Source organism: Poecilia latipinna, unplaced genomic scaffold (genome assembly GCF_001443285.1).
Source record: "Poecilia latipinna isolate Pla-1442-1.1 unplaced genomic scaffold, P_latipinna-1.0 Scaffold889, whole genome shotgun sequence".
Taxonomy (NCBI): Eukaryota; Metazoa; Chordata; class Actinopteri; order Cyprinodontiformes; family Poeciliidae; genus Poecilia; species Poecilia latipinna.
The window spans coordinates 429,475-443,575 of NW_015113505.1; the positions used below are offsets into that span (position 1 = coordinate 429,475).

General features: G+C 46.2%; 1 protein-coding gene and 1 long non-coding RNA gene across 5 annotated transcripts in view; one reads left to right on the plus strand and one right to left on the minus strand.

The window, feature by feature from the left end:
* The window catches only part of kmt2a (lysine (K)-specific methyltransferase 2A), a 39,528-nt gene that overhangs the window by 2,200 nt on the left and 23,227 nt on the right, over positions 1 to 14,101 (plus strand). For all 3 annotated transcript variants that reach the window (XM_015048508.1, XM_015048510.1, XM_015048509.1), the window contains exons 2-8: positions 6,501 to 6,573; positions 6,761 to 10,074; positions 10,946 to 11,123; positions 11,859 to 12,087; positions 12,486 to 13,165; positions 13,441 to 13,514; positions 13,852 to 14,088. In XM_015048508.1, coding sequence (XP_014903994.1) covers positions 6,501 to 6,573; positions 6,761 to 10,074; positions 10,946 to 11,123; positions 11,859 to 12,087; positions 12,486 to 13,165; positions 13,441 to 13,514; positions 13,852 to 14,088 — 4,785 coding nt within the window. The remainder of the gene's footprint in view (positions 1 to 6,500; positions 6,574 to 6,760; positions 10,075 to 10,945; positions 11,124 to 11,858; positions 12,088 to 12,485; positions 13,166 to 13,440; positions 13,515 to 13,851; positions 14,089 to 14,101) is intronic.
* On the minus strand, positions 1,350 to 6,212 carry LOC106957247 (uncharacterized). Of its 2 annotated transcripts, XR_001426919.1 has the most exons (3): positions 4,493 to 6,212; positions 2,791 to 2,853; positions 1,350 to 2,716 (listed from the first exon to the last, which is right to left on the minus strand). It is a non-coding gene; the product is annotated as an uncharacterized LOC106957247 (long non-coding RNA). The 2 variants fall into 2 exon arrangements; XR_001426918.1 differs by having other exon boundaries at positions 2,791 to 6,212.

The following is a 14,101-nucleotide window of genomic DNA, read 5'->3' on the forward strand; positions in this document are numbered from 1 at the left end:
TCATAGTGAGTCTTCCAGGACTGGTTAGCAGGTTCAGCAGCCAACCTGCTGCATAACGGGTACACACTGCTTGTAGCTTGCACACTGTATTAATTAAACTGTGGTTCCTTAATAAGAGTGATGGGCAACATGAGTCCTTGTTTTTCCTAGCTGTATCTATTTTGTTTTTCTTGTACAGTAGGTGAGGGAAAAGTATAGAAACCTTAGTTTAGCCAGGTGCCTAGCAGTGCAGGACTACTCTCTGCCTGAGAGACCTCTCATCATTCTGGTACTTTTTGTGGCACACAATTAAACAGCAATTTAAACTGCAGAGACTTTAGTAAACTGAATTCATAACTTTTTAAAAATGCTTTTTTTATACCACTAACCAGTCCATGTATTCAATGAACTATGTTGAAGTGAGGGAGTTTACAGGTATTATCAGTAATAATTAATTGCCTGCAACAGAAAGATATTACAGTAAGCTTGAACAGAAATTGGTACGTCCTCAAAGTGGTGAGAACGTAACAGGTGGACACCTGTTCCGGCAATTTAAAACTGCCTAACCTGTAAATATTCATATTTATTGGATGCAGCGTTACAGACAGTTTAGTTAAGTTCAGCTCTGCTTTCTAAGCTGAGAGCGTCTGTTTCATTGTGCTGACAAAGCTGGCCAATGTGACGTTGGCATCTGAGAAAACGGCGACAAACTTGCCTGTATTTTGTTTTGCTACAGCTAGTATTGCATTGTATTCAGCAGATGTGAAAGCTTTTAGAGTGAGTAGCTTTAAATAGCTAAAATCAGTGAAGGCTGTGCTCTGTCCATGGTACCACTCTGGCGATTTCCTCAATGTGCTACACTTTCACTGCTGTGTGTCAAGTTTCTACTGCTGCTACAAGGAACTGTTACAGATAATACTTTCACAAAACTTTAGCTCAAAGAAATCCAAACTTCCCCTTTAACACTGAAAATGGTGGATTATAGGATGGATAGACCATTGAGTTTTTATTGAGCATAAAGTGTGCAATATCAGATTTTATTGATTTACATTTTTAAGTTTTTGTCAGCTAGAAGAAAAAATCTTTGTATCATGCTACTTTAGTGTTTGGCGACTCTTTAAGAGATAATCAGATCTTCTGAGATCTACTGCAATACACTATCAATGGAAGATTATAAATAATTTGGAGCAATCTAGACTATTATGTCACACATTACACTGTTTAGAGATTCTGGAGTATTGGTGCATTTCTTCTATTTTACTCGCACTTTAAGCAGCACTATATTATTGGCTTGCTTTGATTTATTTATTTATTTATTTTTATACAACATAAAACCCGTATAAGGAGATGTTTCTTTATAATAAGAGCCACTCTCGCATTTAACACAATTTTAATGTGTGGGCACAGATTAGTCTATTAAATCCTCATCAAGTTTGGGTAACGTAGCATGGTGACTTCATCAGTAGTAAAAAGAAGCAGTGTGAAGCGCTTGTCTGGCCAGACCGAGGCAGGGTTGTCCAGGCTCACTGCAAGACACTGAGCTCATGGGGCAACCCCGAACAGAGCGCCAGCCGGACACTCGGTCAGCCCGCCCGCCTCCTTCCAGGCAGAAAAAAAAAAAAATCCAAATCCACTTCAGACACACACATCCCCGTCTGAGAGGCAGAGCAACTTTTCTTCTGACAGCTGCCACTTGGGAATGGATTACTAAGCCTATTTAAGTGTCTCTAAAGGGTGCCCTTTAGTTGCTGCTGTCCAAATGACGGCATTTATTTGCCCTCCTGTGCATGGAGGGATTTTATGGCATTAAAGTGAGCAAATTGTAAATAGTTCTTCTTTGTTTTTTTGCGATCTCATCTGTTGTTGTAGATGAGATCATCCCCAGTTTTTTCCGTGTCTCCAAGCAAAGTTCGTCTCGGTTCTTCTTTGTCCGGGTCCTTTGTTATCTCACCTTCTGCTGCGTCTTTTCTCCTCGCACGTTGTTATTATTAAAGTTTAATGATTCATACAGAAAGGCTGTTGAATGGATGTATCCACCTAAATATCTCTTTGCCTCAGCGGTTCGAGAGAAATGGTGTGGTTGAGCGGAAGGGGCTTCGGTCCGGCAGGTGTTTGGCCTATTTAAATGGAAGACCCCCACACCCGATTACCCATTCCCAAGACGGCGTGTGGATTGGAGCAGGAAGCCTTGTGTCTGCTTTCATTCCAGTTCTCACAAAGTGCGTCGGCTGAAAGAGTGCAGGCAGGGATATCAAAGGGTGCTGGGCGACCCCCAGCCTCCCCATCCCGACGGGACAACGCTGGGTGGGGGAATTAGTCCCAGGCCCTCCCATCCACGGCTTTATTCTGCTACAGCAGGCGGGCAAGGGGCTTTCACCTCTGCTTTTGGAGTTGCCTGACTGGGAGAAAGGCGGCAATTGTGTCGTCTTTCCCTCCCTTTGTGTTGCCGGCGGTTGGGGTAGGGGTGTCCCTCGGACTTTGTCCCCGTCTCTGATTGCAATCAGGAGTGGGCGTGTCGTCTTTGTCTTTATTTTGATTAAAACTCGAGTTTATGCTGCCCGCTTGGTTTAGGAGGAGTGGATACGCACCGTCTGCGTCTGCCAGCCTTTGTGAACGTTGCTGTGTTGGGAAACAGTTCAACACGCCGCCTGTCAGTCCATTTGTCTTTGTCCACCAACTGTCCTCCTCGTCCTACGGTTCACGCATGAGGAGATGAGGTGTCCCACCGCGGGGTGTGCTGAAGGGCAAATGTGAAGCAGTTGTATTTGGTGTTTGAACACTTGCAAAAAAAAAAAAGAAGCAAATGTTCACCTTTTGCTTGGGTCTGATGGGGCACTCGTCCCGGTGTGAGTCGCTTCTGTGGCATTTTTCCTGCTAGATGTGTCATCAAAAAGACATACAAAAACAATGAGATAATCACCCATTTACCGTATAGAACAAGATGACTAATGGTGATTTTACCCTGCTTCCTCGAGGGGAAACTTCCAGGAATTTGTTATAATTGGACACTGCACCAGTCAGAGATTTTTGTGGACAAATTCTGGGGTTGTCTCGCTGATACAAATTTCTTTTTAAGAACAAGCATGTTCTTCTTTTTTTTCTTTTGGTCTGTGGAAGAGTGGAAAACTGACAACTGAAATGTGCATACTATAAAAGAAACCCTAACATTTTCTGAAAAATAACCCACAGTTGCAGATCTTTCTTTTGCCGTGTCACTCAGCATCAACAGATACAGTAACAGTCTCGAGATTATGCGACAGAAGTATTTACATATGAGTAAAGTTTAAGACATTGGTTCTATTTAGCAGCATCAAGGTAAACCAAGACTTTAAAGAGTTATAACCTTGTATGAATGAATCAAAAAGGAAGCAATTTTATTTTGAAGAGCTGGAAGAGTCTTAATATTTACAGAACTTTACCAAGTGAGTTCAATTTACATTTATTTTGTTCTGAACACGACCAAAAGTCAATAACATAAATCTCAGCTAGAGACGCATCAATGAGGCTGTTTTTTTTATGATACAGCAAACAAAAACAAATTGGTCTGAAGTATTCGCTTCTCAAAATACACAAATTCCCCCTGACAAATAAATTAAGCACATAGTTCAACAGACTGGTGGCTGACTTCCTGTAACACTTGCTCCATGGTGCCGATAAATATCAGCACTTCATGTCTTCTTTAACTCAATTTACTGACATGCACTGTTGAGAAGGTTTAAATCATTCTTACTTTGCATAACATTACTGTGACGAAAAGTCATTTGCATACACTGCAGTAACTCAAAGGGGACAAAAATGAATAATTTACTCAAATGATTTACTCTCACTGGTTTACTTTCAACCCCGATTGCACCAGACATGGATCATGCTTGAGACTTTGGTTCCAGGTTTCGAGTCGAAGTAAAATCTGAAATTGCGGATTTTGTGGCTTCAGGGTTCAACGTCAAAGACCCGAGTCCTCATTTTTGACACAAACACTGCAGCTTCCCAGATGCAGCTGCAGCTTTCTGTCTGTTATAGAACAAAATGCATCTCTCAATGTGATATAATTCGCAGTTCAACTGTTGTAATTCTCCATCATTTTGTCATTCGCTGGCAAAGGATGCCTTTTTTTGGATTTAAACCAATTCTGCACCAAACAGTTAATAAAAAACTAAACTAACAGGTGACAACCTGTTGTGAAACTGTCACAGCTGTGTTTGTTGGCTGCATAAGATGTGGTTTGTGCTTCCGATCACAAATCCGTGCTGTGGTGGTTTTATCAACTGCACAGTAAGGCAGACGATTGTCGCTGGTGTTCTCTAAAGAGACTGCATAAAGTTTGCACGTTGCATGGACCGGCTTCTGAATTTCTGCTAAAGGGTGCTGCGTGTGTGTGGGATGGCAATGCCTAACAAGTTCAGATCTGCATACGGACTTTATCTGCATCAGTTTGATTTCTCAAAAGGCTATAAAAGTCCAGCCTGCCTCTCGGCATGTAAAAGCGGCATCAAAACGATACAGAGAAGCGTACCTCAAACCGAATTCCCAGCCGCCTCACAGGTGTCGGGGGCAGTCCCAAACATCCCCTGAAAGCAACAGTTTCGCTCCAACTATGAATCAGCTTGGTGCTCTTTTCTCCACCTATTAGTGATTTCTGTCAAGTAATGTGCGCAGCAGTCGGGCAGAGGAGATGTGGCAGATCAGCAGGAAGTAAAACTGCTGAAGGCTTCAAGGCGAGAGCGTGCAACAATGCAAACCGCTCTTCATTTCAAGAGGGTTAAGTGGAGAGAAGGGAAGTTCTGTCTCCGCTGTTGCCCCGTTGCAGCGTTGCGAGGCACAGCGGCGCATGAACGTGACCTCACTAATCTACTAGCGTATTTGTTTACTTCTTGAAGTTGGCCGCCGTGCTGTCGAGCTCACGGCGAGCCTTGTGTTTCGCACGCCGCCGTTTCTCTGTGCTCGGCAGTCAGTAGGCGCAAAGCGAGAGCTCGGCGGAATATGTGTTTTGGGAGGAGACGGGGAGCCTTGTTGTACGTGGGAGGCCTGTTTGGTTTGGGATCTGTCGAGCTTCTGCACGGGCATGCTGAAATCCTGAAGCCTTTTCATCTAGGGCTCCCAGGGGAGTGCTGCGTTTCCACTGTTGTTGGTGGTCAAGATGCTGTTTCCTTGTTTCTCTTTTCCTTTTTTTTCTCCCCCCCCACCTCTCCTCTCTCTCTCTCTCTCTCCATCCTCCTACATCCATTCTCTGGTCCTCACTCTGGTGTGCATGCTCTCCCCTCCCCCGCATCCTCACTCATATGTTGTGCTTGTTTACATCTCGATTTGCAATTTATGCACAGGGTGCTTGTACTTCTTTATTCATTATTTTTTATTTATTTATTTATTTACTCGCGTAAATATTAAAACGATAACCGATAGAATCACGAAGTTCACACAGAGAATTCATGCGCACTCGCAATGCATCGGAGCGTTCGGCTTTAACGTCTTGCCACCCAAATAAGGATGTTGTGATGTCAGCTACTCGCTGCATCCTCAGCGAGTCATAGCCTTCCTTTGGTACTCCGCCCCCCCTTCGGCTCTGCAAAATCACCAGCGAGGAGCAGCAGCTTGCTCGGAGAGAGGAGAGGATGCTGGCATTAAAGCAAGACGGAGGATAAAGAGAGAGAAGTGTAAATAGAAGAAGATGAAGATGCTCGAATGCGCTATGAGGAGCGTCAGATGCTCAGATTACCGTTCCTTGCCAGGGTAAACAGCAGTATTTACTGTCCGTTATGACAGTTTACATGTCGAACAGACGAAAGACAGTTTTGCAGCGCACATTATAGCTTTCTATATTGATGCACTGCTGCGAAGTGCATCAGTTTTTTTTTTTTTAATGGTATCTGCTTTTTTGGCAAGGTGATGTAACTCCTAGGTGGTGCAGAGTCAGTCTGAATGTCTGCACACACTTGGAGAGCAGCTGCTCTCCAAACTGGGCCAACAAGACCTCAACTGCATCTCCACACGCCTCTATAAATAAACATGATAAAATGACACACTCACCTCCACTCCTGAGCATATCCAGTGTGAGGATCCTAGAGATGCTGATTGTCCCTGGTGATTTCACAAACCCACATCTCAAGGCTCTCTTGAAGCAGGAGCGAAAGAATTAATGTTCACTCCATTCATTTTTTATTTCTAATGATGTATGACAGGTCTTGATTCCAAAGAGAGGAAAATGGTGACAAAATATATACTGCTCAAAAAAATAAAGGGAACATTTCACTTTAATTTTGTGTGTGGCTCCAAATCCAGGCCTCCATTGGTTAATAAATTTGATTTCCATTGATGATTTTTGTGTGATTTTGTGGTCAGCCCATTCAACTTTGTACAGAACAAAGTATCCAATGAGAATATTTCATTCATTCAGATCTAGGATGTGTTATTTGAGTGTTCCCTTTATTTTTTTTGAGCAGTGTACATATTAATATTAAGCATATCTTTGCACATCTTTGCAGAAAATGATGCATGCATGTAAATTTTTTTAAAATCTTTTATAGGATGAAGCATTTGCGGGATTTGGAGCGACCGATGAACAAACAGAAATACGAAGCCCTTCATCAACTTCTTCAGGTACTAATTAGTAAAAAATTAAAACGGGGTCCAGAATTTGGTTCAGGCATTTTCCAGTTCTTGATCCTTTATGGAAAAGGAAAATGGGACTAGATTTTATTCCTGTTGTCAAAAGGCTTCAACCATCTGTCTACACCAGTTTTAATGACGTTTACTAAATGCCCTCTGTGTTTTCTGATGTGTTCAGAAGGAGTACCCCTGCAGGAGAAGAAGCCCAGAGGCCGCCCACCACGGACCCTGACTGCTCAAAAAGCTGCTGCCAGTCTACCATCCCCTTTGTCATATCCTTCTCCGACGCAAGCGAAACCTGACGGCCCTGAAAGGCCAGCAGAGAAAGTGAAAAGGCTACCCGGGAGGCCACCTGGCACTGGTGAGAAGCGAAGGGGCCGTCCGCCTTCTTCAAGCAGTAAGAAAACTTGGAGTACGGGCAACCATGCAGCTGCTGAGGACAGTAGGCAGGCTGGATTTGAGCTGGGCACAGATACGGAGGATGAGAAGGACACAAAGGGCAACAAGAGGTTGCCGGGGGTCTCCGCACAGCCTCATGACACTGAGGCAAAGCTTTCTAAAGGAGGCCGGGCTGAATCCAAAGCTACCAACCTGAAGAGGCTGACGGAGACGAAAACCGCCCCACTCAAATCACGCCTCAAGATTTTGCCCGGTGCACCCCGACGCAGACGTGGGCGACCACCGTCAGCTGAGCGGCTCAAAGCTGAAGCAGCAGCTGCAGCCCAGCTGTCTGCTTCGATGGAAGGTGGGGAAGGAAAACACAAGGCCTTCAGGGTCAGAGGTGGAGACAGAGGCACAGAACCACACAGCACAGAGGAGCCCAACATAAGGAACATGGACGGCGCTCAAGACCAGGACTCTTCTAGTCTACCCAGCTCCCCAACTGCATCTAAACCAGGAAGGCCAGTAGGGCTCAGGAAGAGCCCCCGGCACAGGAAACCCGTTCGAATAGTCCCTCCTTCCAAACGTACCGACGCAACCATCGCCAAGCAGCTGCTGCAGCGTGCTAAGAAAGGAGCACAGAAGCGACTGGAGAAAGAAGCCGTCGGCATTGGGGGCAGAGGGTCGGGAGCCAGTGAGGCTGGCATCAGAAAAACCCAACTCAAAAACATCCGGCAGTTCATCATGCCAGTTGTCAGCACCGTTTCCCTTCGCATCATCAAAACTCCCAAGCGCTTCATCCAAGACGAGGGCAGTTTTGGAACTCCGGCGTCCCATGCAAAGATAGCGCGATTAGAAACGCCACCTTCCACTGTCGCTGTGTCTGCCCAACCTACGGCCACCACTTCCTCGTCCCCGTCTCCCGCACTTGTCTCCGTTACCTCCGCTGCTACTTGTAGTGGGGCGGCCGCTCCTGTGGAATCGCTCCCTCCTCCGTCTTCTCCTGCCCCCGTCCCCACCGCCCCGCCGACAGCTTCCGGTCTGCTTAACAGCAGCACAAACGCTGCAGCCAATGGGAGATTTAGCCATAGTGCACAATCTTGTGGTTCGAGTGCTGTATCGCAGCATTCCTCGCAGCTCTCTTCTGCGGAGTCTTCCAGGTCCAGCAGCCCGAGCTTGGATGACTCCTCATCTGACTCTCAGGCTTCTGAGGGCACACAGGCTCTTTCCGAGCCAGAGGATCACTCTCCCTCTTCACAGGGAGAAAGGGAGGCCAATCTCTTAAGCAACTCGAGGCCCACCTCACCTCCTTCTGAGCCAGAGCATGTGCTGGCAGAGGGAAGTCGGCGGGGTCGGAGAGCACAGGGGACTGGGCAGGGAAGTCAGAAACAGAGGGCGAGAGAGAGCGGCACCACAGGGGTTAAAAAGCCCATCATCAGCCCACCAACAGGAGTACTGATGCCCTCTTCTTCACTTGGAAATTCCCAGCAGGTTTCATCCACAGCTTCTTCCCCGTCCTCACCTCCACCACCCCCTCTCCTCACTGCTCCGCAGCCTCCCCTGTCTGGTTCCTCCAACACGGCCGCTATCAGTGATCACCACTCTCAGACATCCTGGGTGCCCATCCAGACATTTATGCCACCGGGGCTGTCCAACTTGTCAGACAAAAGGAATCGCTCAATTCTGAGGGAGCCCACCTTCCGCTGGACGTCGCTGTCCCATCCCAAGCAGCAGTACTTTTCCTCTGCTAAATATGCCAAGGAGGGCCTCATTCGAAAGCCTATATTTGACAATTTTCGTCCTCCGCCTCTTACGCTTGAAGATGTGGGATTGCTGCCCCAAGGTGTCGCAGGAGCAGGGGGAGCTGCTTCAGCTGCGTATTCAGCACCAGGCACCGGAGCAGGAACGGGGAGCCGCCTGTTTGCTCCCCTTCACCAACACACTCACCACCAACACCCCCCGTCGTCCCGCTTTGATTCGCCTCTCCAGAAGCGCTCGTTGCTCCGTGCACCACGCTTCACACCCAGCGAGGCCCACTCTCGAATCTTTGAGTCTGTCACCTTGCAGTCTTCTTCGGGGAGCAGCCCCGGCTCTCTCTCCCCTCACCAGACGCCTCCCAGTTCCAGTAGGACCCTGCGACGCAGGAGACGACTGGTCCCGGGAGCGCATCGTGGCCACCCAAGGTCTTCTTCGCACCCTATGACGAGACGCAGCGTCCAAATCAAAGGTGCCTCTGAGGTGTCTGCGTTGACAGGCTCCGTCTCCGTCAGTAACCCCAGCTCTTTGCCGGGGGTCTCTGGAAGCCCTCTAGCCACGAGTGCCTTAACATCTACTTCCTTCAGCTCCTTCCCCACTGTCCCTCGGGCTCTGCACTCACAAGGAACACCTGAAACCAGAAGAGGGGCACCAGGAAACCCATCTCCTCTGTCAAACACATCATCGTCTGCTTCCTCCCCTCTCTTCCCTCTCTTTCCTTCGAGTGCTCAGGACACGGGGCGAGGAGGTGGGACCGCTGGAAAGGAAAAAAGCTTGTCAACTCCCCAAGAACCACCTCCGAAGGAAAAGGAGAGAGAGTCTGAGAAAAATCGCGAGAAGGAGAAGGAAAATAAGAGAGAGGGACGGAAAGATTTGGAGAAACGTAGTAAGGTGTCCACTCCGGATGGCTCCCCAAATGCACCTTCCAGCTTGTTTACCATCGATGGGAGGGACTCAGAAGGCGCTATTGCACCAAAAAAGACTCCTGGAAGAAAGAAATCCACATCGGTTGATACGGTTTCTGACACTGCTTCCTTAGAAGCCAGAGGGCTCCATCCCTTGTCCATCGCTAAAGGCCGCCACCTCAAGAAAGGAAGACCGTCTGAGAAAGGGACAGAGACGGAAGAAGGGGAGAAGGAAAAGGAGAAAGAGAAACGAAGTGCATCTAACCAGCCGACAGCTAGCCTTCCAGGGCAGCAAGGCAGACATCAGCTTCCTGTCTCCTTGGTGTCGCCAGAAGGAGGACAGCATTCACTGACTGACAAGCGGCTGGTTGGACTCCTCAAGAAGGCCAAAGACCAGCTCATTGCAATAAAGAAGAATAAGCTGAAGCCTGCCGAAGAGACCAAGGTCCAGGTCAGTTTTGGACTTTTTTTTGTTTTGTTTTGTTTTCACAGAACTCAAATCTCACTTTTCTGTTTCTCATATTCCTGTTCTTTACCCCACAAGTGACGATGAGTGATAGTGAGAATGATGCTTTGTCTATTTTCCATAAATAGAAACTCATATTGAAATTAGATGGGAGGAAAGTCCCACAGAGGGTATTACTTGAGGGGAATTCTTATCATGCTTATTATACAGAAAAGAGAACCCGATGTGAGTTTTTTGTTCCTTGACAGGCTGGCAGTGCCTCGTTCATGTCACTCTAACAATATCCTCATCATTGCTGCTTCAAGTGGCCCAGTCAGAATTGTGGGGCAAGTTTCTGATTTTAGGTTTCTGTGAGTTTCATTAGAAGCAGAGGCTACATCACTCCCGGTTTGTGAGGACTGGATCTTGGAAATTTAAAACAAACACAAAGTATTTTGAAGTTGACATTTGAACAGTTTTTTAGCATCTTATATTTGTGGTTAACACCGTTAGTGAGCTTAACTAAATCAACTCTACTGAAGGTTCTCGAGTGCTCCTTTTCTCTCACGGTAAAACCTTCTACACTAAAGAGTGGTGCCGTCAGTGTATGTGCACTGAAATCACTAATTAAACAATTACCAATATTGGTTATATGCGCTTCAGATTTGCAACCAATCAATGCAGATCAGCTTGAAAGTAGACCTATTCCAGTTAACACCAGAATTCTCAGATAACTTATTATTTTACCGAAAAGTCATAATCACTAAGTCATGTAAAGACTTGCATGAACTTCTGCAGTGAACTTTTGTCTACATACATCTGTGCCTTTGCTGTTTGGAAACCTTTTCCACCCGCTTCATGTTTTGTTTGTGTGCAGGGTCAGGAGAGCGACTCGTCAGAGGCCTCTGTCCGCGGTCCACGCATCAAGCACGTGTGTCGTCGTGCAGCCGTGGCTCTCGGCCGTAACCGGGCCGTGTTCCCTGATGATATGCCCACACTTAGTGCCTTGCCCTGGGAGGAGAGAGAGAAGATCCTATCTTCCATGGGGAATGATGGTGAGGCATCTTTAACTTGGCTCTCTGTTGACTTGCTCGCTTTTAAGCTTTCTATTCAAACATGTAATAGTGAAAAGCATCTTGTTTTAACGAGATAATGCTTAAAAAATGAAAGGGCTCCCCTGAGAAATTCTCAACCTTCCTTCATTTCTTCCTCCTTTGCTTTCGTCCTTCCTTCTTCCCTTCCTTCGCTGTTGTATTTACAGTTTCAAACAACCTTAGGGAATCTGGAAATGTGTAATTTTGGCATGAAAATGTGTGATTCAAGCCTGTAAATAAAACTTAGACAAGTCTGACCTCATAACATCCGTAGACATTGTGAGCACGATTTTTATTTTTTCTAACATCATCTGTGCATGTACTGAAAATTGATTTGCAAAAAAGCAGAGAAATCCAGCCAGCCATGGGAGCACAAGTACACAGTGAAGTGCTGGAGGAGTGAGAGGAGCTGAGCTGCTCTGTTCCTGTCATTTCTGACTAGTTTTTATGTCATGTTAGGACATGTGAGTTTATGCGTGGTTGTTTCTCCCGACTGTGGCATGTAAGCAGTTTGGAGGATAACTGAAAATTATACTCACACTTTCTTTCCCGTCGGTATTTGTATTTCATTTTGAAAAGCTATCGGCTTTGTTCACAGAATTGCTTTGAATTCTTTTCACTCTCAACAGACTTAAATGCAACAAAGTGTAAAATTTTTACTCTTAATGCTAATATGTGCTGGATTTCATTTAACAGACAAGTCATCAGTAGCAGGCTCAGAGGAGGCAGAGCCCCAGTCTCCTCCCATAAAGCCAAGAGAGACGCGACAGAAGGCCGTTCAAGAAGCTCCTCCCAAAAAGGGCCGCCGGTCCCGCCGCTGCGGCCAGTGCTCAGGCTGCCAGGTTCCAGAAGACTGTGGCGAATGCACAAACTGTCTAGACAAGCCCAAGTTTGGAGGGCGAAACATTAAGAAGCAGTGCTGCAAGTAAGTCTTAGCTTATGGACTTAATGGAGTTGTCTGTGGTTTATTCAGCCTGGCAGAAAGTGAGAGAGATCAAGACTTTGTGCAAATAACAGGAAGGCTAATTTTTTAGGACTGCTATCCAAGCTAACCTCACTAACCAGTACTGTAAGATGCTAGTGACAAAAATCTCTGATCCGTGCACCACAAGGTTTTAACCAACTGTAAGAAATAATTTGCACGTAAATAAATCCATTTGAGATTTTATTAACAGACTTCACGTCCATAGTTGCAATAAAAAAACAAACCATGCACGGAATAAAAAAAAAAAAAAAAATCAGTATGTTTTCCACAATATTTTATGTTTCTTTAATTTTCTTTTAAGAAAAGTAAAGTTTACGCTTTTTATGTTCAACTTTCAGGATGAGAAAATGTCAGAATTTGCAGTGGATGCCTTCAAAAATGTTTCTCCAAAAGCAAGGGAAAGGCAAGAAGGACAAGAAAAAGAAGTTTTCGGAGCGGAAAGAGGGTCTCAATCCGTTAAAAGCCCCCAGTTCGGAGTCTGCCCCCAAACCGCCTTCCGCTCCTTCAAAGGAGGACCCTGCTCGGAGAAATAGCGAGACCCCCCCTCTAAAGCTGATGGAGGAGAAGTCCAAACAGCAGCCGCTGTCCAAGCAGTCATCACCAGCCATCGCCTCGTCCCCCGCCCCAGCAGAGCAAGCGCAGACCCCGGGGCCGGGCACGTCCCAGCCTCACTCCCCACCTCTGACGCCGGACGCCAAACAGATTCCATTCACAAGCGGCACCTCCAGTAAAAAGGGACACAAGCCACACCAGTCTGTTCAAGCTTCTTCCCCCGCGTCTTCGTCTTCACTTAGTTCCTCTTCCTCGTCCTCTTCGTCGTCGTCTTCTTCCTCTTCCTCCTCGTCATCTTCAGCCCAGAGCTCTCCCTCACAGTCGACTCAGTGTCAGCAGCCCTCACAGTGGACACCTGCGAGTCAGGTGGCTGCAAAGAAGGACGCTTCACCCAAGATTTCTCTGAGCGAACCCAAGAAAAAACCCCAACAGCACTCAACACAACAGCAGAGCTCGGCCACAATGGGTACATGATTGTTTTCTTCCTGTAGTAATATTTAAATGATACCAAGAACTGGGTGTTTTGTAATGGCTCAATGCAACTACATTTCCTTGGTGCTTCAAGTGGTGTAGCAGTAGAGCTGGCAGCGGCCCTGTGTTTGTTTTCTCACCTTGAGTCTGATCGCCATCAGCGAAGGTCACAAGTGGCCAAATTAAAAAAAAAAAAAAAGAGGAAAATTTCCTTAAATCTGACATGGTTGTTGTTCTACTTAAGACTCGTATCATTTCCTTTTTCCATAGTTGACTCAAAAACATCAAAGAAGCCGACTTCCCGCACTATTCCTCCATCTCCGAAACAGAGAACAAAAGACAAGGTAAGCCTACAAAATCTTACCAAGTAGGTTTGGTCCGGTACAAACATCCTTGTTCACTTGAGACGAGGCTGAAAAAAAAAAAAAAGAAAGAAAAAGTTTTAAGTCAATAATTCATTAATATAAATGAAAAAGTAGTAGGTTTAAGTTGTTCCATTTTCAGATTATTTAACTTTTATTGTCAACTTAAAATAAGTCGTGCTGAAAACTTACTTGTGTTTTTAGTTTCATTTCAATTGCACTAAGATATTTGCACTAGAAACTGGACCAAAAGTGTTGCAGTGTGTAATTAAAAGCTTTTTAACACACACTCCCCTACTCTTTCGTTCATCCGAAAAAGCCGCTGACAACAAAACCGCCCAGCAGCAGTACTTTAAACTTGCTGAGCACTCCCTCGACTAGGGACCAGGTGAAGTCCCGAGCTCCCTGCGACGGAGTGCATCGAATCAGAGTGGATTTCAAGAGGGACCATGATGTGGAGAAGGTGTGGGAAGCTGGTGGACTCGGCCTGCTCACCTCTGTGCCCGTCACACCCCGGGTACTCTGCTTCCTGTGTGCAAGCAGTGGAAATGTCGAAGTAAGAAAAATAA